Source organism: Odocoileus virginianus, chromosome 20 (genome assembly GCF_023699985.2).
Source record: "Odocoileus virginianus isolate 20LAN1187 ecotype Illinois chromosome 20, Ovbor_1.2, whole genome shotgun sequence".
Lineage (NCBI taxonomy): Eukaryota > Metazoa > Chordata > Mammalia > Artiodactyla > Cervidae > Odocoileus > Odocoileus virginianus.
The window spans coordinates 16,477,137-16,504,771 of record NC_069693.1 but is presented as its reverse complement, the minus strand read 5'-3'; the positions used below and the strand labels follow the sequence as shown (position 1 = coordinate 16,504,771).

The following is a 27,635-nucleotide window of genomic DNA, read 5'->3' as shown; positions in this document are numbered from 1 at the left end:
CCCGGTGTCTCCCTTCCGTCAGCAGTACGGGCTGTGAACAGGGCAGGGAGGGAGGCGGCCGGCCGGATACCACCGGAGCCCACCTGACCCGAGGCTTTGATAATGGTAGCGGCTGGAGGTAGAGGCCGAGGGACGGGAAGCCCACCCTGAGTGGGAGGAACTGAGCCGGTCTAACTGGACTGGGCTGTGTATATGGGATGTTTCCCAAGGGAACCCTACTTCACATCATTTGCAAAGATCATCAGTCTCTGACAGCCTCCCTTGCCCAGTCTGACCTTGGCCCTTTGATCCCATCCTTTGGACAACTCTTGGGAGTCTTAGGCTGGAGGTTCTGAGAGGAGGCTTGGGGAGGGGCTTCCGTCCCTCCTTTACTGATAAGCAGGCACCTGGCTTTGGAGGGGGTGGTGGTTATCATGTCTGGGAATGAGGCCCCTCCTGGGGTTTGTCTTTCATGCATTCATTCCAGCTGGCAGCTCTGGACTGCCCTGAACTGGATCTTGAGAGAGAAGGAGGTTGTAGATGACTCGTCAGTAGGGACCTTCTAGCCAGAAGGAAAAATGTGGGCAGGAGGAAGCAAGTAAGGAAGTGGACGGTGCCATTAAGCTCCCAGGGCTGCAGCCCCAGAGGGGTCAGGTGGTCAAGGGAGTGTGTAGACCAGAGGGTTGTTCTGCCTTTGGGAGGGGACCTGTTCATCTTCGAGCATCATGATGAGAATTTGTGGTCGGGTAGGTCCCGTGGCTGCTGTCAGAAGGCCTGGGAGCAGGGTGGTGACTTTGGAAGCTATTGTCTGTCAAACCAGGTAGGTGCTAGGAGCAGAAGCTGAGTGCCTTCTGAAGAGAACAAGTTTCCAGCACTCCCTACTGGAGAAGCTACCCCTTTTTCCTGTCCCCACTCACTGCAGGGCCTGGGCAAGGGTGTGTTCTCTGGGCCTCTGAAGGTACTACTGAGTTTTTAAATTTCTTAATTACATATTTTTATTTTTAATTGGAGGATAATTGCTTTACAGTGTTGTGTTGGTTTTTGCCTTACAACAGTGTGAGTCAGCCATAGGTATACACGTGTCCCCTTCCTCCTGAACCTCCTTCCCACCCCCACACCTTTGCATCTGTCTAGGTTGTCGCAGAGCACCAGGTTGAGCTCCCTGTGTTATCCAGCAGCTTTCCATTATCTATTTGTTCTACATGTAGTAATGTACATGTTTCAGTGCTACTCTTTCAGTTTGTTCTACCCTCTCCTTCCCTGGCTGGGTCTATAGGTCTGTACTCTGTGTCTGCGTCTCTATTCCTGCCCTTCTAATAGGTTCATCAGTACCATTTTTCTAGATTCCATATATATGAGTTAATATGTGATACTTGTTTTTCTCTTTTGACTTACTTCACTCTGTATAACAGCCTCTAGATCCATCTACCTCATTGGAACTGGCTCAAATTCATTCCTTTTTATGACTGAGTAATATTCCATTGTATATATGTACCACAGTTCTCTAACCATTCATCTGTCGATGGACATCTAGGTAGCTTCCATGTCCTGGCTATTGGAAACAGTGCTGCAGTGAACATTACTCCTGAATTTTTGTGTGAAGCTGAGGTGGCCAGACCTGGGCAAGTAGTGGGAGAAGTGAAGGGGCTAATGGGTCATCCTTTCTGAGGGCAGCTGCTGTCACATGGGAGTGGGAGGTGACTGATGATATAATCTTTGGGGTTTTTTTGGTACCACTCGGCATGGGGGAACCTTAATTCCCTGACCAAAGAATGAACCCACACCCTCTGCATTGGTAGCACCGAGTCTTAACTACTAGACTCCTGGGGGAAGTCCTGCTCTTTCTTTTTTAAGAGAAGTCAGATCTAGGTTACATTTTCCTGATTTTTAAAAATATGAGCAGCTATTTACTTGAACTGCTAGTATCTTACTGCCTTTATTCCACCTTTTAGAGCTATAAATGCGGCAGTTTCATACGCCTCAACTTGTATGAAAATAATGTAACATTTTACAGCAGGAAGTCTGCAGGTAGCATAAGCTTAAGTGACCTCTGATAAACCTCACCCTCAGTGTGTTTCTTCCTCTCTGTCCATCCCTTTTTCTTGGCCCTAGAACCCACTCACCTCTTGGCCCTTCTCTGTATTTCATGAACATCTCTCCTGACCAGGTTCTGCTGTTACGAGCCAGCTAGCAGCTTCAGGATTTGCCTGAGGGTAAATCCTGGGTTTACTCCACACCCTGGATCTGCCTCAGCTCGGCTGTCTTCAGTTCTGACTGCAGGCTGCGTCTCACCAGTACCTCTGATTCCTCTAATCTCTGTCTGGCTCCGAGACAGTGCTGCAGCCGCCTTTTCAGTTGCTGTACCAGGCAACGGAGCCGTGGTCTTCAACCTCTTCAGGGTACCACCTATCACGCTAAGCTTTGGTCAGCTCCCTCTTTTAGTCCCTGAACAGCCTGCCTCTGTCCTCGGTGTGTTTTTATTAAAGTGGTGCAAGCTTATATTAATAAAAAATCAAAACAGAACCAAAAAGCAAATAATAATAAGGTTATAACTTCTCCTCTTGCCCATCCTTCTGTTCTGCTCCCCAGGGGCAGTTGACTTCTCTCCCTTTTACTGTAACTTTTGGTAACTTAGACAAAAACAAGGTCAGGTTTTCAGAGTTGATGGGCAAGGATGAAGGTGTGAGGGTGGGTCATTTTCACTTTAGAAAGATAAGTCTGGCTGCAGTTTGCTGTAAGGAGACTGTTGAAACAGCAAGTGGAATGAGAATTGATGATGCTGAATCAGACCAGTGGGAGTGAGGCGAGGGAATGAAGTTTATAGTAGGAAACACAGAAACTGGATTCAGAGTTGGAGGTGAGAAAGGCAGGGTAGATCTGGATACTTCCCTAAACCTGGCTACACAAAAGTGCCATTTCCTGAGCAGGAACCCAGAGCTTTGTTCTGGGCCTTCAGTGGTCTGGGAGGTGGATCGGTGGCTCAGGAAAGGAATCTGGGCTGGGCAGGGTGCCAGGAGCCTCAGCAGGAGTGAGCAGTTGGGAGCAGATGGGACTTCCCTGGGGAGATGGGGTAAAGCCACGAGTGGAGACCTACAGACACGGTGTGTTTGGCTTCCAAATTCTCAAAACATGAAAGTTGATGATTTATTTCTGTGTGGAAAGTTTTCATATATAAATCCAGATTTCTAGCTTTTCTGGAAAAATCAGACTCTCTAGCAGGCCTGGTAGCTGTCAGTGGAGCCGATGGCTGTGACCTCCCCCAGCCATGGCTCTGTCTGTTCACCTGGGGCCTCATCAGCCACTTTTACATTCCTGCCTGGTTTGAGAGCATCTGCACTGACTGGCCCTTTCCTGGGGAGACTTAGGCATGGGAGGTCCAGGATTGAGCAAGTGAATACCCAGTAGAACTGGGAAGAGAGAACCAGAAAGCCAGGCAGGTGTAGGTCATATCCTGGGGACCTGAGAGGAGGGCTGGCAAGACCAGAAGAGGAAGTCCATAGAGCTCACCGTTAGGAAATGACGGGGTGTGGACTGAACTTTCTTTCTTGACTGGAGGGAGAGGGAGAATGAGGTGGCTGATGGAGGTTTTTTCAGGTGGGAGAGGCTCAACCATGCTAAATGTTAAGCAGAGAGATGTGATGGAAAGCAGGGGAGAAGGGGTGAGGGCAGTGTGTCCTGAAACTGCCAAAGGACTTAGAGTCCAGGGGGCCCATCTTAGGCCCTTTGTGGCCTGAGAGACCTTGGGTGAGTCTGAGAGAGAAGCTCTGGTGTCTGGGTTGGCCACCTTCAGTCCAGGTCTCCAGGCGGGCTGGCCAGAGAGCCCCTTAAGCTCATGCTGGCCTTCGCCCTGGCATTGCTGGTCACCCCTCCCTTTACCACCCCTCCCTTGCCTGCTTAGCACCCCACACTAGGGTGGCCCCCAAGTCCACCTAGTTTTCCTTGCAGAGCAGCTTCCCTCCATTTTTTCCTTGAAACCTTTGCTCATATATCACCTTGTCACTGGGGCCTTGTCTGACACCCTCTTTAAACTTTAAAAATCACACACTCAGACATATTCCTGTTTGTTTTGGCCACACTGTGAGACATGTGTGATCTTAGTTCATCGACTGAGGATCAAACCTGTGCCCCCTGCATAAGAAGTGCAGTCTTAACCACTGGACGGTCAGGGAAGTCCCTAGATATATCCTTTTTTTTTTTTTTTTAATGTGGACCATTTTCAAAGTCTTTATTAAATTGTTACAATGTTGCTTCTGTTTTATATTTTGTTTATGTTTTATTTTTGGGGGGCAAGGCATGTGGGATCTTAGCTCACCCACCAGGAATCAAATCCACACCCCCCTGCACTGGAAGGCGAAGTCCCAACCACTGGACCGCCAGGGAGGAGCCCCCAGACATACTCTTAATTAGCCTTCTTTTCCTCCATAGCACTTTTTCCCACCTGAGATGTGACTTACCTGTTGTTGACTGTCTCCCTCCACTGGAATACAGGCTCCTTGGGGGTGGGAATTTGGTGCCTTGCAGAATCTCTGGCACCTAAACTATGCAGGGCATCAGTATCTATGTGTGGACTGAACAAGAGATTAAACTGATATCATCGTTCAGTGAGGGAGGTGTGGTTGGGAGGGTCAGGGCTCTGCTCTCTTTGTGTGGTCTTCATTCTTTCTGGTTCATAGACAGCAGAAAGGAATTTCCCCCAGTCCGATAGCAGGTCAAGATGAAGGGGCTTAGAACAACTTTCTAGTCGTAAAGGTGTCCTTGTAATTTTGATGGCACAGACGGTGTCACTTAGCTCTGACTTGCCAGGTGTGCCGCCAAATTCTATGAATCCTCAGACAACAGCAGCAAACCCTAAGTAGTGGTACCCTTGTGTGTGTGTGTGTATGTATGTCTGTGTGGGTGATAGTCGCTCAGTCATGTCTGACTCTTTGCGACCCCATGGACTGTAGCCTCTAGGTTCCTCTGTCCATGGAATTTCCCAGGCAAGAATGCTGGAGTGGGTAGCCATTCCCTTCTCCAGGGGATCTTCCAGACCCAGGGATTGATTGGGTCTCCTGTATTGCAGGCAGATTCTTTACCATCTGAGCCACCAGGGAAGCCCTAATGGTACCCTTAGTACCCCCATGTTAGCCGTTAGTAATGGGGCGACGGAGGACTCTGGAAATTTCCCTTGCCCCAGATCACATGACTGGGCAGCAAGGGGACTGGGAGTCAGATGCATAGCTGTTCAAGTCCACAGTCATGGTGCTAACTGCTGCTCTCTCCTGCCTCTTCTTCCATAGGCATTTGCATCAAGTGTGGGCTTGGCATCTATGGAGCAAGGCAGGCATGCCAGGCAATGGGGAGCCTATATCATACTGATTGCTTCACCTGCAACTCCTGTGGTAGGTAACATTCTCCCCTTCCATCCCTCTTGCACTGTGAACCCCCTTGGGCCAAAGTTCCAGGCAGATGGATCACCCAGCTCTGGCCCAGGCTGGAGTGTGGAGGAGGCTGAGTCATGATGCCTTTCCTTCTGGCTTGGCCTGTTTGAGGGCCCTAGGCTCCTGAGAGATCTGCTGGACCCTGGGGATGGGGATATGTGGGGCCAGGGAAGAGCCTTTTTCTGGTCATAGGGAAAAGCTGCCCCTCTAACCCTTGTTTTTTGTCTTTTTTTTTAAACGATTTTTTTTTGACTGCTTCATTTCTCAGTTGTAGCATGTGGGCTCTTCGTTGAGGTGCATGTGATACATGTGCTTCTCTGGTTGCGGCTTGCCGGCTCCAGAGCAGCAGGCTCAGTAGTTGCAGTACATGGGTTTAGTTGTCCCGAGGCATGTGGGATCTTAGTTCCCAGACCAGGGATCGAACTCGAATCCTCTGCATTAGAAGGCAGATTCTTAACCACTGGACCCTCAGCAACGTCCTAAGACTTTTTTTTTTTTTTGATGTGGACAGTTTTTAAAGTCTTTATTGAATTTGTTACAATATTGCTTCTGTTTTATGTTTTGGTTTTTTTGGCCTCCATGCACCTGAGATCTTAGCTCCCCAACTAGGGATTGAACCTACATCTCCTGTGATGGAAGGGGAAGTCTTAACCACTGGACCACCAGGGAAGTCCCTGAGTGTTGTCTTTGGAACCTCTGTCCTTAGCAGGGTACTGATATCTCCTGGCTGCCTGGGTGGGGCTTGTGGAGCCAGTGATGTGCCTTCTGCCTGCCTATATATGGGCTAGTATTTTTTTCCCTGCAGTTTATTTTTTGTCCTGATTTTACACATGGTATAAAATATAAACATCATTTAACTTAAAGTTATAAAAAGTAACTATAGTCCAACCAACCTAATAAATCTACATTCTTGATGTTCTTATTGTTCTTTCATACTTTGCCCCTGAGCAGACATCTTTTATTTATTTACACAAAACATTTTAGTATTTTATATTATAAAAGTGTAATATGTGCCTAGTATTATGTCAGATATATCGTCCCGAGAAGCAATTTTTGCAATAGCAAAAAAGCACTTCTCTTCCTACCCCTGGTATCTTTCACTTGGTATTTTTTAGCAACTTCTAGAAGACATCTCCATGTTCTAACAGTGCACATGGCTGTTTTTTGATGCATCAGTTTTAGAAATGATTTAATTGAGTTTTTTAACCATGTTTTACTTGAGTTTGCTGTGGTAAGTGAGGAATAGATTCTTTTTTAATAATTTTATTTATTTCTTTATTTTTGGCTGTGCTGGGTCTTTGTTGCTGCATGGGCTTATCTCTAGTTGAGGCAAGCAGGGGCTCCTCTAGTTGCAGTGTGCGGACTTCTCATTGCGATGACTTCTCTTGTGGAGCTTGAGCTCTCGGGCATGTGGGCTTCAATAGTAGCAACTCCCAGGCTCCAGAGCACAGACTCAGTTGCTCTGTGGCATGTGGAATCTTTCTGGATCAGAGCTCGAACCTGTGTCTCCTGCATTGGCAGGTGGATTCTTTACCGCTGAGCCACCAGGGAAGCCTTCAGAATAGGGGCTGTTCTTACACTGACTGTTCTCCCTTCTCTCCTTCCATCTTCTCAGTATAGTCGTCTTAAGTTGTGATTATATCAATAAACCAGGTTTATATTACTATATTATGTGACTTTATAAATGTTATTTACTGCAGAGCTAAGAATTACACTGTGATTATATTTTCTTTTTTCTGTAGTCATTTACTTTTCTTGGAGTTTTTTCTTCTTTAAACTTTTTTTTCTCCTTGCATTGTCTTGACTTTTATCTTTAGTTCTTCCCCCCCCACAGATGTTCCATTGTTGCAGGCATTCTTTTGAGTTCCCCTCTTGGGAGTCCCTGGCCTCTCTGTAGTCTGAGCCAGCTGTCCTCTGAACCCCTGTGGAGTGTTCATTCTGTACCTTCACGTGTATACTCTTTGGATTGAATCCACAGTCTCCACAAAGCTTTCAGCTGCAGGTAACAGGAAAACTGCTGAGGAGGCTTGAACTGTTAAGAATATTTCTTAACTGAGTGAACTGGGAGCCCAGAGATAGGACTGGCTTTAGGCTGGGAATGATCTAGTGGCCTAGGCCCTTTGGCTTAGGCTAAAAGCTTGGCTGGGTTTCCCTCGTGTTTGGCTTTATCCTCAGGGCAACTTCTGTTGTGAAATGTCTGAGGCAGCTTGAGACTTCCATTGCCACACCACTGGTCTGAAGAAAGAGTGGGCATTTCTTCTGGTCATGTTTTTGGGGTGGAGACACTTCTTTTCCAGAAGATACCTAACAACAATCTTCTTGCATGTCATTGGCCAGATCATCTCACATGGATTCCTGAACCAGTCCCTGTGTCTGGGGGGAGTGCTGTGATTTGATTGACTTTACTTGCCTGAGTATCTGAACCAATATAAGAGAAGAATTAGTTTTATACTAATCAAGCCCGCCCATGGATAAGGGGGGTGAATTCAAGTTTCCCTTAAACACAGCAAGCTGTCTGAGTAAGGCTGGATACTGAACACAACTTGGATGAGTAGGGAAGACTCGAAGCTTGAAACCACCCAAAGAGCGTCCAGCATTTTGCTTCAGTTATCTAAAAAAGGGCATGTGGGAGACACATTTTCCGAATTCTGGTGTGTCTAAAATGCCTTTATTCTACCCTCACAATTTATAGTTGCCCGAGAATAGACTTCCAAATTGGAAATAATTTTCTCTAAGCATTTTGTTTAGCATTTTTTTTTTTTTGTCCTTTTGGCTGTACCACACGACATGTGGGATCTTAATTCCTCCACCAGGGGTGGAGTCCATGGCCCCCTAGGGTGGAAGTGTGGGGTCTTCACCACTGGACCACCATGGAAGTCCCTCACTAAGCATTTTGAAGTTGTAGATTTATCTTCCAGAAGCCATGGCTCCTGCCTAATTTTGATGCCATTCTGAGTCTCATTTTTGTGTGTGTGATCTGTTTTTTCCTTTTGAGAGTCTCAGGAAGACGGCTGTCATTGCTCTGGCTCTGATAGCCTCTGGAAAAGGCTGTGAACTGCACAGTTCCAGGGAGTGCCATTTACGTAGATGCAGCAGGAACGGTGCTCTTGAAGTCGGGCAGTGCAGCAGCTGAGCTCACGGTACTTTATTCATGTTTGCTCTCGGCTTTGTGCCATTGGTTGTGCTGGGCACACACACAGAGTCCCGTCAGACTGGAGACTTGCCCTTCGGTTCTGGGAATTTTTTCTTGTACTATTTATTTTATTTACTCCTTTTTTTTCCCCTTTTGAATTAAATTCAGCAGTGTATGAATCAAGATAATATATTATAACCAAGTTGAGCCTATCTGAAGAATAATTGAGTATTCTTACACAGTATACAGTAGAAAACTCATTAATGTAATTCACCTCATTAACAAAGAAGAAAAACTTTATGATCGTCTCAATAGGAGTAGAACAAGAGGTCAATAAAATCTGACATTCACATTTTTAAAAATAATTTTTGTTTATTTATTTTTGGCTGTGCTGGGTTTCATTGCTGCGTGGTTGCTCTCGTTATTCTCGGCAAGTGGGGGCTACTCTCTAGTTGCAGCATGGTCTTCTCATTCAGATGCTTCTCTTACTGTGGAGCACCGGCTCTAGGGCACCATGGGCTTCAGTAGATGTGGCTCCTGGGCTCTAGAGCACAGGCTTAATAGTTGTGGCACATGGGGCTTAATTGCTTCTTGGCATGTGGGATCTTCCTGGATCAGGGATAGAACCCATGTCTCCTGCACTGGCAGGTGGATTCTTTACCACTGAGCCACGTGGGAAGCCCTGACATTCAATTTTTTTTTTTTTAAGTTTGTATATTTGTTTTATTTTGACTATATCAGGTTTCAGTTGCAGCAGGCATGATGTTTCGTTGTGGTGCATGGACTATCTCGTTGTGGTTCGAGGGCTTAGTTGCTCTGTGGCATGTGAGATCTTAGTTCCCCTATCAGGGATTGAACCCATGTCCCCTGCGTTGCAAGGCAGATTCTTAACCACTGGATCACCAGGGAAATTCCTGACATCCAGACTTTAGCAAGTTAGAAATAAAAAGGAACTTTCTCAACCTGGTGAAAGTTGGTTACTAAAAATCTATGCAAACATCACACTTAGTGGTGAAATATAAGAAAAATGGACCTTTAAAAGAGGAAAGGACAAAGCCTGCAATCATATCTTCTATTCAGCATTGTACTGGAAGTCTTAGTCATTGAACTAAGATAAGAAAAATAAATATACCATATTCATGTAAATATTTATGAATATATCCATATTCATGTACTATTGAACATGGGTATATTCAATAGTGTTGAGATGCCAGTTTTTTCAAATTGATCTATAATGCATTGTAATTCCACTTAAGCAGGTTTTCATGAATTTGCCAGGCTAATTCTATAATTTAAATGCAAGAGCAAAAGGCTAAGAATACTAAGATGATCTTGACAAAGAGTAAGTTGGGAAGCTTCTACTACCAGGTGTCAATATATACTGTATAGTTGTATTAGTAATTTCATGTGGTATTGGGGCAAGGATGGACAAATAAACCACTGGAACAGAGTGGAGAGTTTAGAAACAGACCCATGTCTGTGTGAAAACTTAATTGATGATAGAGATGGTATTGCAGGTGGTTCTGGGAAAAGTGGTTATCCCTATAAAATAATGAAATTAAATCCAAGTGGATCAAATACCAAAATGTTTAAAGAAAAACATGATAATTTTAGAAATAAGTATAGAAAATTACCTCTATCAATCTTTTGGTTAAGAAAGTTTTTTTTCCCACTCACAAAAATCACCACACTTAAGAAGAAGGGATTGACAAATTTGGCTACCTTCTTTAGAGTTAAAAAACTGGATTTGTTAAAAGAGACTGACTGTGAAGCATGTGGGAAAACAAACTATATACTGCCACAATCATAACTTCCAAGGATCATTTTCCAGGGTATTTAAAATATTTTACATATCAATTAGGGAAAAAGTACAGATGATTTAAAGTGTTCTTTTATAGCTTGATGGGTGTAGGTATGAGTTTTATTTGTCCAGGATTCATTTTGACTCCTGAATCTGAAAACTGTCAATATGAGAACAGTCTTAGCTATTTTATTTTCAAAAATTTCCTTCTTTCCCATTGTTTCTATTATTTACTTATAAAATTCAAATTAGAAATATTAGTCTTTAAAAAAAAAAAAAGAAAAAAAAAAAAAAAAAAAAAAAAAAAGAAAAAAAAAAAAAGAAATATTAGTCTTTGTCATTCTATTCTACTTTTCTCTTAGCCACTCCTTCATATTATCCATATCTCCTCTCCCTTTGTCGCATTGTTTCTCTTCTTCAGATCTGTCTTCCAGAATTGGGAGTCTAGATCAGTGAACTTTCTTGTCAGCTGTGTGTAGCTTTAGTAGGTGCTGGTGGTTACCACAGGAGACAAACCCAATTTATAATCCCTCTGGCAGGGTATGTGAATTCCAGTTTTTCCTTATTCCTGCAAACACTTGGCATTGTCTTTTTAGCCATTCTGGTAGAGGTCGAGTGATATCTTTCTCTTTCTTAATTAATTTTTTACTTGGAGGAAGATTGCTTTTCAAAGTTGTGTTGGTTTCTGCCATGCTGGAGTGATACGTTAGTGATTTTACTTTGAATTTCTCTGATGAATACTGATGATTCATACACTTTTTCATGTATTTGTTGGTCATTTGAAAGCCTTTGTGTGTAAAGTACCTGTTGAGTCTTTTACCCATTTTATAAAAAATTAATTAATTTTTGGCCATACTGGGTTTTCCTTGCTGCGTGGGCTTTCTCTGGTTGTGGCGGGTGCAGGCTACTTCTCATTGGGCTGCATGGGCTTCTCATTGCAGTGGCTTGTCTTGTTGTGGAGCACAGGCTCTGGGGCACTTGGGTTCAGTACTTGCGGCTCTGGGGCTCGAGAGCACAGGCTCAGTAGCTGTGGTGCCCAGGCTTAATTGCTCCATGGGGTGTTGGATTTTCCTGGACCAGGGGTCAGACCCGTGTCTCTGGCATTGGCAAGTGGATTCTTTACCACTAAACAACCAAGGAAGCCCCTTTTTGCCCATTTTTAAATTGGGTTGTTTGACTTTTTCTTAATGATTTCTAGGAATTCTCTATGCATCTTGGATAAAAGTTCTTTTATTGGTTATATGTGTTGTAAATTCTTTTCCTCACCTATTCTTGCTTCATTACTTTTTTCTTTTCTGGCTGCACCTCTCGACTTTTGGGATCTTAGTTCCCCAGCCAGGGATAGGACTTGGGCCCTAGGCAGTGAAGGTGCAATTTTAACCACTGGACCATCAGGGTTTTCTATTTTGTGATTGTGGAAGTCTGTCTGGGAATTCATTGAGTGTGTGTGGAAAGTGCATTCTCCTAGGGAATTTTTTTTTTTCCCCACGTAACAATAGGACAGATTTTATTAGGGAATAATTCTCCAATAAAGTTGATACAGTTCTTAATTATAAGATGTTTTCCAAGAAAACTTAAGGAATGTTTTAAATGCATGAGCAGGGGCAAATATATATTTTCTGAGAATTCTTATTACTTATGGATTTGTATTCATGTAATGTGTTGCAGTACCATCATTATTCTTTTGATGCACAAATTGTCTCAAATTTGGCCAGAGAAGTCCCTTCCCACTGGCTCCTATGCTCTTTTGACATGTACCCACTTTGTTCTTTGAACACTTCTTTACTCTGGCACAGGATATACTCGATTTATCTTTGTTTTCGTTTTTAATTGAGTAAAATTTACATAGTGCTTAGCAAACAGATCTTAAGTATATAGTTCAGAGATTTAGCATAAGTATGTACATTTATACAAATTATACCCCTAACAAAGATATAGGAAAAAAACTGCAAGAAACTTGTCTTGCCTTTTCTCCAGTTGATCTCCATATGATTCCCCCATCATATCCTTTCAACAAGTGTTCCAATTTCTTTTTTTTAATTTATTTTTTTCAGTGTTCCAATTTCTACCACCATACATTAGTTTTGTCTGTTCTAGAACTTCATTTAAATGCAATTAATAGGTACTCTTTTCTTTCTTTATTTAAAGTGGTTCCCCCGCCTTTTTTTGCTAAGCAGTTTTGTTTTAAGTCCATGTTGTTACATGTATCAGTAGTTCCCTCCTTTGTATTACTGAGTAAGATTCTGTTGTATGAATATATACCACACTTTGTTTTTCCATTTAACTGTTGGTAGATACTAGGTTGTGCTATGAACATTTCTAGTACAGGTCATTTGTGGACAAATATACCACACTTTGTTTTTCCATTTAACTGTTGGTAGATACTAGGTTGTGCTATGAACATTCTAGTACAGGTCATTTGTGGACAAATGTTTTCATCTCTCTTGGGTAAATTCCAGGGAATGGAATTTCTGGGTCGTAGGCTAAGTGTATGTTTAATTTCATAAGAGAATGCCAAACTATTTTCCAAAGGGGCTGTATCATTTTAAACTCCTACTCGAAATGTAAGAGAGTTGGGTCATTCTACATATTAGCCAACAGCTGGTATTTTAGTCTGTTTAATTTTAGCCATTCTAATGGTTGTGAAGTGGTAGCTCACTGTGGTTTTAATATGTATTTCCCTGAGAGCTAATGAGGTTTAAGCATCTTTTTTTCTTTTGTTTCTTGGCCACTTTTTTCTTCTTTTGTAAAGTCTTATTTAAGTCTTTTGCCCTGGTTTTTTTTTTTTTTTTTTTTTTTTTAGTAATTTTTAATTTTGTTTTTACTCCCTTTTTATTTTGTTTTTAAAAATTTTTTGGCCTTGACATGTACCATATAGGATCTTAGTTCCCCACCCAGGGATTGAATCTGCAGCTCCTTCACTGGAAGCTTGAAGTCTCAACCACTGGACTGCCAGGGAAGTTCCTCTTTTCCTCAGTTTTTAAATTGGGAGTTGTCTTTTATTGTTTAGTTCTAGGAATATATATGGTAAAATTTCTTTTTAGATGTTTTGTGAATATTTTCTTCAGGGTTTTTTTGTTTGTTTGTTTTATGGTTATTATTTTTGTGATATAAATTTTTCTGTCTCCCTTTAAGTCATGAAGATAGTCTCCTTTGTTTTTTTCTAGAAGTTTTAGGTCTCTCATTTTTATGTTTAGGTTGATGACTATTTCATCTTCTGTATGGTATGAGGTGAGGAATTGAGTCTTATTTTTTTTTTCCATATGACTGTCTGGTTGTTTCAGCACCATGTACTGGAAGGACTTTTGCTTTCCCACTTGCATGTTTCTTGAAATATTTATGGGTCTGTTTTTGGACTCCATTCTGTTCCACTGATCTTTTTGTCTCTCCTTACCAGAATATTACACTGTCCTGACTTCTGTAAATCTTAAAATAGATAATGTTAGTCTTCTTGTTTTGTTGATCTTTTCCAAGATTATTTTGGCTATTCTAGGTTCTCTGTGTTTCTATATAAATTAAAACATTGGAACATCAACTTCCACAAAAGAAAGAGTGCTGGGAACTTGATTGGGTGGCACTGAATGTGCAGATCAGTTGGGGCAGAATCAGTATGAGAACATTTGAAGCATGAAGATGGTTGTCAGGAACTGTGCAAGGTCTGAGATTTTTCCCCATGTGCAAGCTGACAACTTTAGCCTGCCAATGTTTCATGGGTGCTGGCTGAAGACACGACCCTCCTGGGGCAGATACTCACAGTACTGCAAGCAGCGCGAGCTTCACGTTTGCATTGGTTCTGTGTGCCCTCCTTAGTCCCACAGTGGTGATGTGGATACCAGGTGAGCGCTGCTTGTGCAGTGGGTCTGTATGTCATGGCTGAGGAACCCTGAGCTTAGGGAGCCCCAGGATTTTATAATGGGCTGCCAGCAAAGCTGTCAGATTCTTCTCCCAGAGAAGCCCATTATCTTTGTTAGATTGAACAGCAAACAGACTTGCCCTCTGCTGCAGAGGGAGATGCTGTCTCTGTCTTCTAAGCAGTTTGCTCCACAGATGTCCTGGATAATCTGGATATATTATCCTGGATATCTTTCCTGGATATCCTGAAAGATAATCTGGAATGAAAGCTACCAGCCCTGTGTTTGAAATATGTGTTAAGAATGGAAGCAGTCCAATGGAGAACTGTCTTCCAGCAGTGGTCTCTCTCTCTCTGTTTATTAGCTCTTTTACAGTTTTTTCCAGCAGGCTTTGGTTTCACTGAGTCAAATCAGACACATCTTTCATTAAACTTATTCCTTAGTATTTTATGGTTTTTCTTCAGATGCTATTATAAATGTTTTTTTAAAATTGTAAGTTTATTTTCTAATCACTTGCTGCTAGATTATAAAAATATTTTTGGTTTTCATATACTGACCACCTTTACTACAACTTTGCTAAACACACTGATTAGTTTCAGTAGTTTTTTTATTTGTATATTTCTTATGATTTTTCTATATAACAAAATTGTCATCTGTGTTTAAAGACAGTTTTTGTCTTTCCACTTTTTTTTAAGCAATAATTTTCAGTTCACTAGACGAAACACTTGCAACATCATCTGCAGGAATGCAAAATAAGCCACCTATAGCAAATAATAAGGATAATGGGCAAAAAGGAAAAAGCATACATTGGAAAAGAAGCTTCTCTTGAAATAAAAAAATCAAACCATTATTATAAAGGAATTTACCAAGACCTGCTATATTTCTCCCATCCCGTTTGCTGGAAGTCAACAAGAGCATCTAGCACTCTGTGTCCCTGTCAGAATCAGATCAGAGCATCCTAATGCAAAAACAAACAAAAAATAAAATCCCTAACCCCTCCCCCAAACCATAGAACTATAACTCCAGAGTTCAAATTCAAAAAGGAGAGTGCACTGTCTAGCACTTCTAGTATACTGTTGAATCCTAAGGGTAAAAGTGAAAAAAATATTTAACTATTACGTCTGATGTTAGCTGTGGGGCTTTTGTAGATGTGCTTCATCAGGTGGAGGAGGTTCCTCCTTGTTCCTGGTTAGGGGTTGTCATCTCCTGACTAATGGGAATGCCTCTCATAGCTGCTGGTGGGTCTGCTGGGGCTGTGGTTTGGATTTGACAAGTGTGCCTTTTTCTTTTAAAGTTTTTTTTTTTTTTCCAATTTATTTAAACTAAAAAAATATCACATCACTCATTTTTCTTATCCCCAACCCCCTGCGTCTTGGAACAGCCAAACTTTTCTCTGTATCTATGTTCTTGTGGTTTTTTGTTTTTTTTTTTAAAGATTCCCTGTTTAAGAGAGGTCATAGTGTATTTCTGTTTCTTTGTTTGAGTTAGTTTCACTTAGGATATAATTCCTTCCAGGTGCATACATGTTGTTGCAAATGACAAGATTTCATTTTCATTCTTTGTCATGGCTGAATTTAATAATAATATTCTAGTGTGTGTGTGTGACAGTTTCTTTATCCGTTGCATCCATCAGTGGATGCTTAGGTTGTGTTCATATCTTTGTTATTGTAAATAATGCTGTAGTGAACATAGAGATGCAGATAACATTTTGAATTAGTGTTTTCATTTTCTTTAGATAAATTCCCAGAAGGGGAATTGCTAGATCATGTGTTAGTTCTATTTTTAATTTTTTGAGGAACCTCCATATTGTTTCCCACAGTGGTTGTCCCAATTTACGTTACATTCCCAGCAACAGTGTAAAAGAGTTCCCTTTTTTCCACAGATTAACCAATGCTTGTTATTTCTTGTCCTATTGATAATAGCCGTTCTAACGGATGCGAGGTCCTTTGTTGTAAATTGATCGACTGTATATATGTGTGTTTATTTCTGGGCTTGCTGTTCTGATGCATTGATCACTGTGTCTGTTTTTATGCCAACAGCATACTTTTTAATTACCATAGCTTTGTAATACAGTTTGAAATCAGGGCGCATGGTACCCCTAGCTCTGTTCTTTTTTTCTCAAGGTTGCTGTGGCTATTTGGGATCTTTTGTGTTTACATATAAGTTTTAGGATTATTTGTTCTATTTCTGTGAAAAATACCATTGGAATTTTGATAGGGATTGCACTGAATCGATAGATTGCTTTTGGTAGTATGGACATTTTAATAATACTGATCTTGCAGTCCATGAGCATAGAACATTTTTCCATTTGTTTGTGTCTTCTTCAGTTTCTTTTATTAATATCTTACAGTTTTCAATATACAGGTCTTTTACCTCCTTGGTTAAGTTTATTCCTAGATATTTTGTTCTTTTTGATACAATTATAAGTGGACTGTTTTCTTATTTTCTCTTCCTGATAGTTCATTATTAGTTAAAGCAACACAACACATTGTTGTGTGTTGATTTTGTATTCTGCAACTGTACTGAATTCATTTATTCTAACAGTTTTTGATGGAGTCTTTTGGATTTTCTGTATATCTCATCTGCAGATACTGATAGTTTTACTTCGTCCTTTCCAATCTGGATGCCTTTTATTTCTTTTTCTTGCCTAATTGCCTGGGCTAGGACTTCCAATAATACTGTGTTGAATAAAAGTGGTAAAAGTGGACATCCTTGTCTTGTTCCTGATCCTAGAGAAAAAACTTTTTAACTTTTCACCATCGTATATGACATTAGCATGGGCTTCTTATATATGTCCTTTATTATGTTGAGGTATGTTCCCTCTGTACCCATTTTATTGAGAGTTCTTGTTATGAAAGGACATTAAATTTCATCAGATGCTTTTTCTGTATCTATTGAGATGATCACAGGATTTTTATCCTTTATTTTGTTAATATGATGTATCACACTGATTTGTGAATGTTGAACTATCCTGGCATCCTTGCAATAAAGGATACCTTTTTTTAATATATTGGGCTTCTTTACCTGGTGAGAGTTGTACTTCTAATGTTTTTAGATTAAGAAATTTATTCTGCAAAGTCTGCTCTTAAAGCAAATGTTTTTTTTTAAATTATCAGAACTTCAATTTACATTTGATAAACAGGTCTTCACATATTTGTTATGACAACTTCTTATGACAATTTTGTCAACAACATATTCTTAATTTTTAAAAACTATTAATTAGTGTAATGATAATAACATAACATTAGAGGGAAATTTAAAAATTTGTCGGCAGTCCATTTCTCATCTGTTGGAGGAGGGTGCTGAGAAATGGTGGCAGAGACATCATCCCTGGTTCCAGTGGCCCAGGGACCCCCTTCTCTACCCTCATCCTTGCAGGGAGACGACTTCGTGGGAAGGCATTCTACAACGTGGGTGAGAAAGTGTACTGCCAGGAGGACTTCCTGGTGAGTCAAAGCTGTGCCCTGGCTGGTGCCTTGGGTGGGAGCAGGGGCAGGGACCCTCCTGAGTCTCATGGAGACCCGAGGCCAGGAAGTGGATGCTGGCTGGGCAGCAAGTGCCCCTTTGTCACATAACATCCTGGATTCTGTGTCCCCCTCCCAGTACTCCGGGTTCCAGCAAACGGCTGACAAGTGTAGCGTGTGTGGACACCTCATCATGGAGATGGTGAGAACCTCCCCCAGGCTCCTGCAGCCCCTCTGACATGCGCGGAGTCTGAGGACCCCACCCTTTCACCTGTAGGAGACCTGCCAGGGGCTCAGAGCCAGCGTGTCTTCTGGGGGCTGTGCTGAGCCTTCCACCTGCACTGACCCTTCAGTGCCTCCTGCCCCCAGATCCTGCAGGCCCTTGGGAAGTCCTACCACCCAGGCTGCTTCCGATGCTCGGTATGCAATGAGTGCCTGGACGGGGTGCCCTTCACTGTGGACGTGGAGAACAACATCTACTGTGTCAGAGATTATCACACGTGAGTAGCCGGCGCTGTGGAGCAGTGTGACTCCATGACTCCTCTGCCTCCCCTGGGAGCGTTTTTCCAGCCTGCCTGTCTGTGTTCTCCGTTCTTGGCCTGTTCACTTCCTGCCTCCGCTGTGTGCTCAGTGCTTGAGGTGAGGCACGGATTCCCTGCCTGGAGCCCTCTGTCTCGGTCCTCTCTTCCCCTTCCTCCTAGGGGTTTGAACTCTCAGATGTCCCACCTCGTGTCTCTGCTCCAGTGGCCAGGCTGGGACTTTTCTGCCTGGAATGGGAACTTGGGGGTCTCTGCAGAGTCTTTTTCCTGCCTGTCTGGTACCCATGTGACGAGGCAATCCATTCTTCCTTGCTGTGGCTCCAGGCTCTGCTCTCAGCCCTCTGGTCCTGTGCTGCTGCCTTGCATGGGGGTGGTGCTAGGCATTGGTTCCTGGTACTGGGTGTGGAGCCAGGCTTTGCAGGGTCTCAGCTAGGAGAGGCCCAAACCTGGACATTAAGGGGCAGAGACTCAGGAAGCATGAGGGAGAGGCCAGGGCAGAAGCCATCTGGAGGAGGTGATGGGCTGGAGGTGAACTGGGGAGCCACAGAAAAGGCCAGTGCTGAGAAAGCATGGCAGAGGATGCTCCTACCTCACTCTGTCCACACAAGGAGAGGGGCCCTGTTGTTTGGGCCACATCATGGGCTACTATGGGTGGACCTGTCCTCGTGCCCTTGACCTCCAGTCATTCAGCTGGTCACTTCTGGTTTCCTTTATTCCTCCAGGGTGTTTGCACCAAAATGTGCCTCCTGTGCCCGTCCTATCCTCCCTGCACAGGTAGGAACCACTCACCTGGAGATGATCAGGTGCCTGGCCCTGCTGGTCCTGCCCGGGTGGGCCCCAGGTCTTGAGCCCCGGTGGGAGGGATGAGCAGGTGCTCCTGCCCCACCGCCCTGTGGGCAGAAGGATGTGTATAGGAGGGGGACCACCCAGGGCGCACAGGGTGCAAGTGTTCCCGCATGAGTTAGAGGGACATGGTGGCCCCTGCTTCTCAGCTGGCCCCCTGACCCCTCAATTCCATTGCCCATCCATGTCAGGACTGTCCCCCAAATCCGTGAGCTCGCAGCGGAGATGGTGGGAGGAGCAGATGAAGAGAAGGGTGCAGTCTGTGCAGGAAATGACCTTTGGGGGTGCGGCTCTTGGCACTGGGTTTCCTCACATGCTGGCTCTGTCCCAGCCTACCGTGTCTGGGGAAGCAGGACTGGCAGTGGTCTTTCCTGACTCCAAAGAACCGATGCCCATGTGGTGGCTCTCATCAGCAAGTGTGCGTGCTGTCAGCTGCAGGTGTGGGAGGAAGCCTAAGGCACACACACATCCATCGGTGTGCACCCACCAATGCCTGTTCCGGCCCCATGGAAGCACCCATGTCAGTGCTCACATGGGTGTGAAAGCACAGCCCCTGTGACAGGAGCACGTGTAGGTGTGTGCCCACCACACAGTTTGCTTCACACCCTGTTTCTTCTTCCAGGGCTGTGAGACAACCATCCGTGTGGTGTCCATGGACAGAGATTACCACGTGGAGTGCTACCACTGTGAGGTGAGCCCGGGTCCCCCAGAGGGCTGGTGGCTGGGGCAGCCCCCCTCCTACACATACCTCGTCCTCCCTAGGTGTTCTACGGGCCTACCTCTTTTTAATATTTCTTTGGCTGCCCTGGGTCTTAGTTGCAGCAATGTCTAGTTCTCTGAACAAGGATCAGGCCCCCTGCATTGGTACCACAGAGTCTTAGCCACTGGATCACCAGGGAAGTCCCCCACTTCCTCTTTTATGGTTTTACCGCATGATGCCTATCCTCCCCCCTCAGTGAGCTCTCTCCCTCTGCCCCCCCCCCCCCCCCAGGATATAGTCTCTCTCAGCCCATTTCTCATTCAATCCAATTATTTCCTCAGGATGTACAGTGTCAGGGTGTTGTGGATATAGAGAATAAAGACAGTCTGTAACCTCCAGAGAGACAAGTACTCAGGCAGTATTTAACAGGGTCATCACTGCTATCAAGGGGAGTTTTCAGAGCACCTAGGATGCCTTGGAAAATCAAGGAAGACTTTCTGGGGGAGGTGACACTCAAGCTAAGATTTGAAAGATGAATCAGAGCTAGCCAAGGAGGGAGGGAGAAGGGCATTTCCAGGAAACAGAAGCAGAATTGCTAAGGTGTGAAGATGTGTTGTTTTGTGTCACTGGAGAAGTTGGCAGGATGATGAAAGGCCACTTGAGCTGAGGAGCCTGCAGTTATCCTGAGGACAGTAGAGAAGGATTGAAAAAGGATGACATGATGTCATTGTGATTTTAGAGAGGGCATTCACCTTGCCATGCAGGGAATGAATGGAGAAGGACAGGGAAGGGGCTGGGGTTCCCTGAGGACGCTGGTGGAGTGAAGGCTGTGACCCTGGGTTCCGGGAAGTAGACGGAGTGTTGGTTAGATAGTACAAGGGACTGGATTTGGTCAATGACTGGATGTGTGAATTTAGGGGTTGGGAGGTGAGAGTGAGGACCCCAGGAGAATGAGTGAAGGTGAGAAGAGGAAGGCATAAAATGTTCTCACTTTTGGTAGCTAGAGACATCTGAACGGAGATATCCAGGAAGGAGGTGGATGTGCTGGAGTATGAAGACTCTGTTCCAGGGGTAGGAGTTTGGGAGTCATTGGCATATATAGCTCTTTCCTCTCTGATACTCTGTCCTGTGGTTTCTAGTTGCATTTACCTCCCCAAATTCTCAATTAAAGGAGGCCAATAGGCTCTCTTTGAGTAGTCTGGAAAATCTTTCCAAGTAGTACAGTAACTTGGGGCAGTTGTGGGACTTACTTTATTAGTTTCCCTTCCATCACTGGCCTGCCTTGCTAGGAGTTCAGAGTGTGAGAATCACTGTTTCGTATTTTTTTGCCCAGCCTCTTTCATTGTTAAAGGCAGAATGGGAATTCTGGTGCTTGCTACTGTCAGGGCCGGAAGCAAGACTCCCATCATGGTCAGGTACAAGGCTGCTGAAGCCAGGGGAGTATGTGGTCTTCCAGAGAGAACTGTAGAGGAAGGAGTCGGGGCTCAGGATAGCCCAGGGAGCTCCCAACATCCCAGGGACGCATACAGCCACACAGGAGGCCTAGAATGAGTGGCCTGATCTGACTGGAGAGGTAAGAGAAAAACCAAGGGTTGGGTTTCAGAGTCCCAGGGAAGAGCAGGTGTGTCAGTGAGAAATCTTCTGTATGAATCTAGGGTCCATTTGGAACCAGGTTGTGTTGGTGGGGCCAAGTGACCCAAAGGGAATAGGAATCCTGTTGGGAGGATCAGGGAAGGTGGACTGGGAGCAGGCGTGACCTGCGGAGGGCCTCTGGTCCTCTAGCAACAGCAGGAGGGCATCCTGCTCTGCTGTCTGGGGACTTGCCGGGTCCCCTTGGGATCACTAAGGACAGTCCTTAGGGGAAGCCTCATAATGAAAGTCCAGGAGCAGGTTAAGCTGTGGGCAGATCACAGCCAGTGCCTCAGGGCTGGGAGATGTGGTGCTGCTGTCTCTCCGGGGAGACCCCTGGACGGGAACGGGTCTCCAGGCCCCCTTCTCGTCCCCTCTCCCTGGTGTGTGGTGGTTAGTAGCAGGCCCAGTCAGGGGGCTGTGGCCAGACAGGACATCTGGAATCTGGGCTGTTTGGGACATGAGGCTCCTTGGCAGCAGTCAAGCTTTGTAATCTGGTGGGGGCAGGGTAAGTATTAGTCTCAGGGCCTTTGGGTAACAAGTGTCAAACCTGCCAGGCTGGAGTTCAGCCTTGAGTGCAGTGAGTGTGACCAAAGGGGCCTCTTTGGGATAGGTGACAAAAGGAAGGAAAAAATTGTTCACCTGGTGCCTCACTGTAGTTCACAGCACACTATCTTCCATGTCTGACCTTCACATTTCCTGTCATTTATTTAAACACGAATCACGTAGCTTGTTAAACAAGAGAAAATTAGCCCATAATATATCCTGCAGTGGTAAAATGGTAAGATAAGGGACATAAAACAAAACTCCTTGTTTACTTGATGTTTTCAGTTCTTCTGTTCCATTATCTCTTAAGGCCACTCAAGTCAGCCATTTGACCTTCTCTGTTTCCCATGGTCACGAGTGACCCTCATGTGGGGATCCAGGAGACGATTCTCAGTTGTCACTGCCCTAAGCTTGCAGTAACTGTCCTAGACTCTTCTCCTCTCCTAGTCGCCCTCTTCACTGTGCCCTTAGGACAGGCTGTTTTTGCTTTGCCTCTTCTATTTTCCCCTGAAATCTGGGCTCTGGTTCTCTTCTTTCCTCTCATAAAGTTGGAGCTTCCACAGCTCAGCTCTTCTCTTCCCTTTCCTAGTTATCTGCACTCCCTGTGAGAAACTCCTGTGGCTTTGTAAGAACTGTCACATTTTTATGCTGATGCCCCCATTTACTGCCCAGTCCGGACTCCCAGACTCCAGGCTGGTGTCCAACTATCTCCCTCCTGACTGGTTCCTTTGGTTGTGTAGGAGGTTCTCCAAGTCAGGGTGTCACAACACTGGGCTCCTGAGCCCCTCTCCCACAAAGAGTAAAGGCCAAAGTCCTCTGGAGGGTGGGCAGGGTCCTAACAGATTGCTGATGCGCCTCTCCCTTGCTTACCCTGGAGTCGGGGCTGTGTTCTTCCCTAGGACTGCGGGCTGCAGCTGAGCGGGGAGGATGGACGCCGCTGCTACCCCCTGGAGGGCCACCTGCTGTGTCGCCGATGCCACCTGCGGCGCCTCCGGCCTGGGCCACTTCCCTCACCTGCTGTGCATGTCACGGAGCTCTGAGCCGGGGCTGAGAGCCCGACCCTGGGGTCGTGTTTGTGCTTGCAGGAGCCTGCGGTTTTGTGTGCGTCCCCATGCGTGCGTGGTTTTGCGTAGAAGCGCACATGTTTTTCTGCGCAGGCGCGTTTTCTGCGTTCGCGCGTGTTTTTCTGCGTAGGCGCATTTTTGCGTGCACGCTAGCGACGCGCGACCCAGGTCAGTGCCAGAGCTTTGTGTCAGGGTGGGCGCGGCGGCGGCGGGCTCCCACCCCACCCCTATACCCACCAGCCACCGAGCTTCTGTCCGAGGGGCCGGCCCCGCGGCGAAGCTATTAATATTTATTCACCGTCTGTGCCTCCTCAAGCCGCTTTTTTTCTTCCGGGCCCTGCCTGCTTCCCGCCCTTCCCCCCACCAGCGGCTTTCCCTTTCGGGACCCCCTGTGCCCAGGTAGCCTCGTAGGGGGAAGGCTCCCAGACCGGCTCTGGGTCGCGTAGCTGAAGATGGCCGTTACTACGTGCAGGGGTGCGGGATACATGGCCGCCGTCCTCCGACTGGCCTTGGAGCAGGAGCCAGTTTCCCTGAAGCGAAGGGGTCTGGGATCCCCTTCTAGAACGCCCGGAGGCTGGGTGTGGTTTGGCAGGCGGGGGTTTGGGGAAGGGCATGCGAATTTGTCTCCTAAGCGCCTTGCCTGCTGGTTGTGGGAAGGGTTCGTTGTGTGGGTGGGGTCGCTGAAGGGGGTGGGGAATGACCCCCCTCAGGGAGTGGGGCCTGCGTAGGACCCCAACTTTTGGCCTTTGGTCACTGCGGGTTTTGGTCACCCGGATTCCGATGGGTGTTTTCAGCCGTCATCTCGCCCTGGGCTCCTTCCCAAACCCTCCCATCCTCAGCCTCGCGCAAAGAACGCCTTCTCACGCAGAATTCCAGTCACAAGTCTCGGTCAAGAGAGACCGCCAGGGGGCGCCTTGCCCACTTGTTGCAGGAAAGCACTGTGTATTAGGCTCCACGACAAAAAGCATATGAGTTGACTTAAATTAAGTTTTTCCTTTGAGAATATTTTCATTTTCTTTAAAAGAATATAGTTTTCTTTTAAAACCTTGGTCCACGGTTGTTATTTCTTAGGAGAATCACAAGCTCAAAAATGTCTAATTTGTGTATCATACAGCTAGTGTTCAAGTGGTAAAAAAAAAAAAATTGTAGTTTGACTATGTTTTTTTATAAATTCCTCTGAAATCTCAGGCTTTTGACTAGCGTGGGGTTTTGTTTGTGTCAGTGTCTTGAGAGCGGTGACCGAAATGTGGTATGTGGAAATGTAGTTTTTTTTTTTTTTTTAATCCTCTGAAAGACACATCAGCATTGGGAAGCTTGGACTTCTCATTCATTCCTCATGTTGGATTTGCACTGGTGGGTAGTCAGGGCAGGCCCCTGCGGCTGAGAGACCCCCTAATCAGAATAACCATCACAGTGATTTTCATGGAATACTTTAAGTCCACTTGTTCCTATGAGAACTGAACCACCTCCTCTTGACTACTGTTCTTATCCAGGTGTGAGATGTAGGATCTCTGTTGTAGGATTATTCATCTGGGAGAGCCCGGCTGTAGGAAGTGAAGGTTGTCAGGAGTGCCCATGGGAATAGGTAGGGGAAGTGGCAGCCATCAGGGTCCAGCGAGTCTGAGAACTGGAGCCGGGAGGCCCCCTAGTGGGCGGAGGGCTCAAGTACATGTTGAGTTTGGGGATTGTTATTTTAACACCGAGGCGTGTCTCCTGAGGAAGGGGCTTCAGAAGGATCAAAGTGGCTTGGAGGAGCCGATCTCAGTGGGGCAGGTGAGAGTAAATTCCTGGGATGGGTGGCTGTTTCTGGGTTTCTCTTCCTTCTTAGCTGGGCTGCTTTTGCTTTCTAGCCCATTATTGCAAAGCTTTTCTGACTGCTTCCAGTGTCAAAGCTGCATAGCCCTGGGTTTCTCCTTATTGCAAGTGCAGCTTGTGTCTTTTCTCTTCTTTTGTATCTGCTGTTGAGGTGATCCCCACCATTGCTTTCCACACCTGCTCTGTTCTGGTTACTACGCTCCCCCACACAGATGAACCAAGTCATCACAGCATGGAGCCCCCTTCGGGTTCATGTGCCAGACTTTATCAAAAGTCAGAGCCAAGGGAATGCATCTCTAACTGCTCTTTCTCTTTGGGCTCCAAATACAGAAGCCCTGTATTGGCTTCTCCCATGGCTGGTAACTGCTACCATCCCTTTAGCCCCAGAGCCTTTGCACATGAAGGTCACTCTGCCTGTATCCACTCCCTGCCCAGTACTTTAATTCCTGATCAGAACCTGCCAATCTCAGCTACACAATTAAGCCAGGCTCCCAGGTATTAATATTTCACCAGACACCCAGAATTTAGGGCCCTGGTCTGTAAGCTTTTTTCTGGGAGAAGCATCTTCTAGTTCATTGTCAGGAGTTATGCTGAGCTGATGGCTGTGGAACTGAGGAAGCAGTGTGAGAGTTAGACTCTGAGGCAGGTAGATCACCTGTGATCTTATAAGGCAGGGTGCCAAACCTGCCTGCCCTTAGAATGTCTCCCCTGATGTTGACACCTGGTGACACCTCTAACTGTATTTTTGTTAACTGCTGAACTTTCATGTACTGAGAGAATAAGAATTCTCTTGATGTACATCTCCTCACTAGAGGGTGGAGACACTCTCCAGGCCAGAGTCTGTCTGAGTTGTTCACTCTTATCTTCACAGTACCTGGCCTGTGGTTGTTACTGCAGCTTGAGCCAGACCCTGTCCTGACCTTTAGAGTCTCAGTTGAGGACCTTTCCCTCACTGATTTGCACCAAGTACAACCTGAGTTGCCAAATGAAGGAGTCACAGGTGGGATAAAAGCACAAAAACAGGTTTCCACAAATACTATACATGCTGCACATCAAGTGTGTGTTCCAGGAAGTACACACACAGATGTGCCTTTGTGTCTGGAGACTCTTGAGTGCTGGGTCCACTGCTGTGTGTGTGTGTGTGAAAGAGAGAGGTAGGGAGGTTGGTTGAGGTGAGTGAGAAGGGGAGGAAGGGAGAGGAGAGGACAACATGGAGATTGGGAGGGAGATGAGAGAGGGGGTGTGAGATTGTGAGAGACTGAGAGAACTAGATACTGTGAGGGATAGAGATGTTGAGAATACATTGTGAAAAAGATTGAATGTTTGAGAATGACAGAGATGGTGAGAGAGGAACATTATGAGAGAGTTTGAGAGGGAGTTCACTGTCTTGAGAGGATGAGAGAATGGTGGAGAGAAAGATTGAGAAAGACATTGAGAGATGGAGTGAGCTAGAGGGGGAGAGAGATTGATTTAACTGAGGTGAACAGAACCTAGGGTCTTTTTCCCATAAGGCAGGGGGCCCTCAGGGCCTGGTGATTTGGAAATATTTGGATGACTTGGCCCACAAATAGATTCACCTTCTCTAAGTGACAAAGGCTGTGGTGTGTGTGTACGTGATGTTGGGCTGGGCTGGATCTTGACCATGGTGTGCCTACATGGCAGAGTAGGAGGAAATGGTGCTCCTCCTGGTCAGTGCTCCCTTCCTCTCTTTGGCCAGGAAACAAAGATGAGAGCTTGCTGAACTATAGATAAACTTTTGAGTGCCTCCTGTAGGCTTGTTCTGGAAGGGCCTAGAAGGGAATAATAAGCAGTTGGGGTAATTATTTATGGTACCTGGGAGGGTCTGGCATAGGAATCCACAGTGGCAGAAGTCTGGAGAGCAAGATGGGAGGAGGAATGACTTGGAGTCAGTGGGCTGATCCTGGGGTGGGGGTCATCAGCAGTTGAGTGGGGTGATGAGTGAGGCTGTGCTCAACCACCATCTCCTACCACCTCAGTTCCCATCCCTAAGGCTGGTCTTCTTATAGCCAATACCCCCCTGGGAGGAGGGCAAAAAGGTGAGAGTAGGCTCAGCTTTGGGGGGCTTCAGGAGGACCTTGGGTTGGGATCTGAGGACAGGTGTTGGGATGGGGGCAGCACCCATGTTGTTGATGACCTTCCAGCCAGCATCTCTGGAGGACCTGCTCCTGTGTGGTGCATGGACTTCAGGCCTGCATGTGCCTGGAGTGGGTGTGTGGGTGCCTTGCTGGGAGAGGGATGCGCATGCTTTGGGGACTCAGTGACTGCTGGGAGCAGGCCTGGCTTGGGGGTTCTGAAATGGAAGGGTGCACATGACCTGGGGTGGACAGGAGGAGGCTCTTCCTCAGCTATCCCAGGTGTGTGGCACCATGTCCTGGAGTAGCAGACTGGTCTGAGGCTACAAGTGCTTATGAAGTTCCTGGAGACAGAGCCCATGAAATGTCTTGGAGCTTGGAGAACTGGGGGAACACAGCTGGAGTGGCAGATGCTTCCCCCTCCCATCTTCCTGATACGGCCCTGAGGACGCAGCTGGGCTGCCTTCTCTTAACCCTGGGGGTCACAGGTGGGCCCTTTGCTATCCTGCAAGGAGGGTCACCACAGAGGGCAGAGCAGGCCTGAGTATCTCCCCAGGGACACCAAGGCCCTCAGGTCTCCCTGGGCTGCGGGGACTGTGGCCCTGAAACATCTCGCACTTAGATGGGAATCACTCAGCACCGGTGTTGTTGTGCCTGTCACATACACATTTGTCCGTCACTATCTGCTCACTTGTTGCTCCCAACGTCCTACACTAGTGCACGCCCTCCTCCACCTGTGCTGTGCAGGTATACCTGCT

General features: G+C 45.8%; 1 protein-coding gene across 5 annotated transcripts in view; it reads left to right on the top strand.

Annotated features, from left to right (window-relative positions):
* Positions 1 to 27,635, top strand: part of WTIP (WT1 interacting protein) — a 56,555-nt gene that overhangs the window by 1,797 nt on the left and 27,123 nt on the right. For 2 of the 5 annotated variants that reach the window (XM_070450984.1, XM_020897718.2), the window contains exons 2-8: positions 5,259 to 5,360; positions 17,563 to 17,630; positions 17,788 to 17,850; positions 18,018 to 18,148; positions 18,910 to 18,961; positions 19,653 to 19,721; positions 22,805 to 24,013. In XM_070450984.1, the coding sequence (XP_070307085.1) occupies positions 5,259 to 5,360; positions 17,563 to 17,630; positions 17,788 to 17,850; positions 18,018 to 18,148; positions 18,910 to 18,961; positions 19,653 to 19,721; positions 22,805 to 22,945 (626 nt within the window). In that variant the 3' untranslated portion in view covers positions 22,946 to 24,013. Of the gene's footprint in view, positions 1 to 5,258; positions 5,361 to 17,562; positions 17,631 to 17,787; positions 17,851 to 18,017; positions 18,149 to 18,909; positions 18,962 to 19,652; positions 19,722 to 22,804; positions 24,014 to 27,635 lie in introns of those variants that run through there. The other 3 variants (XM_070450981.1, XM_070450983.1, XM_070450982.1) reach the window with 3 other exon arrangements.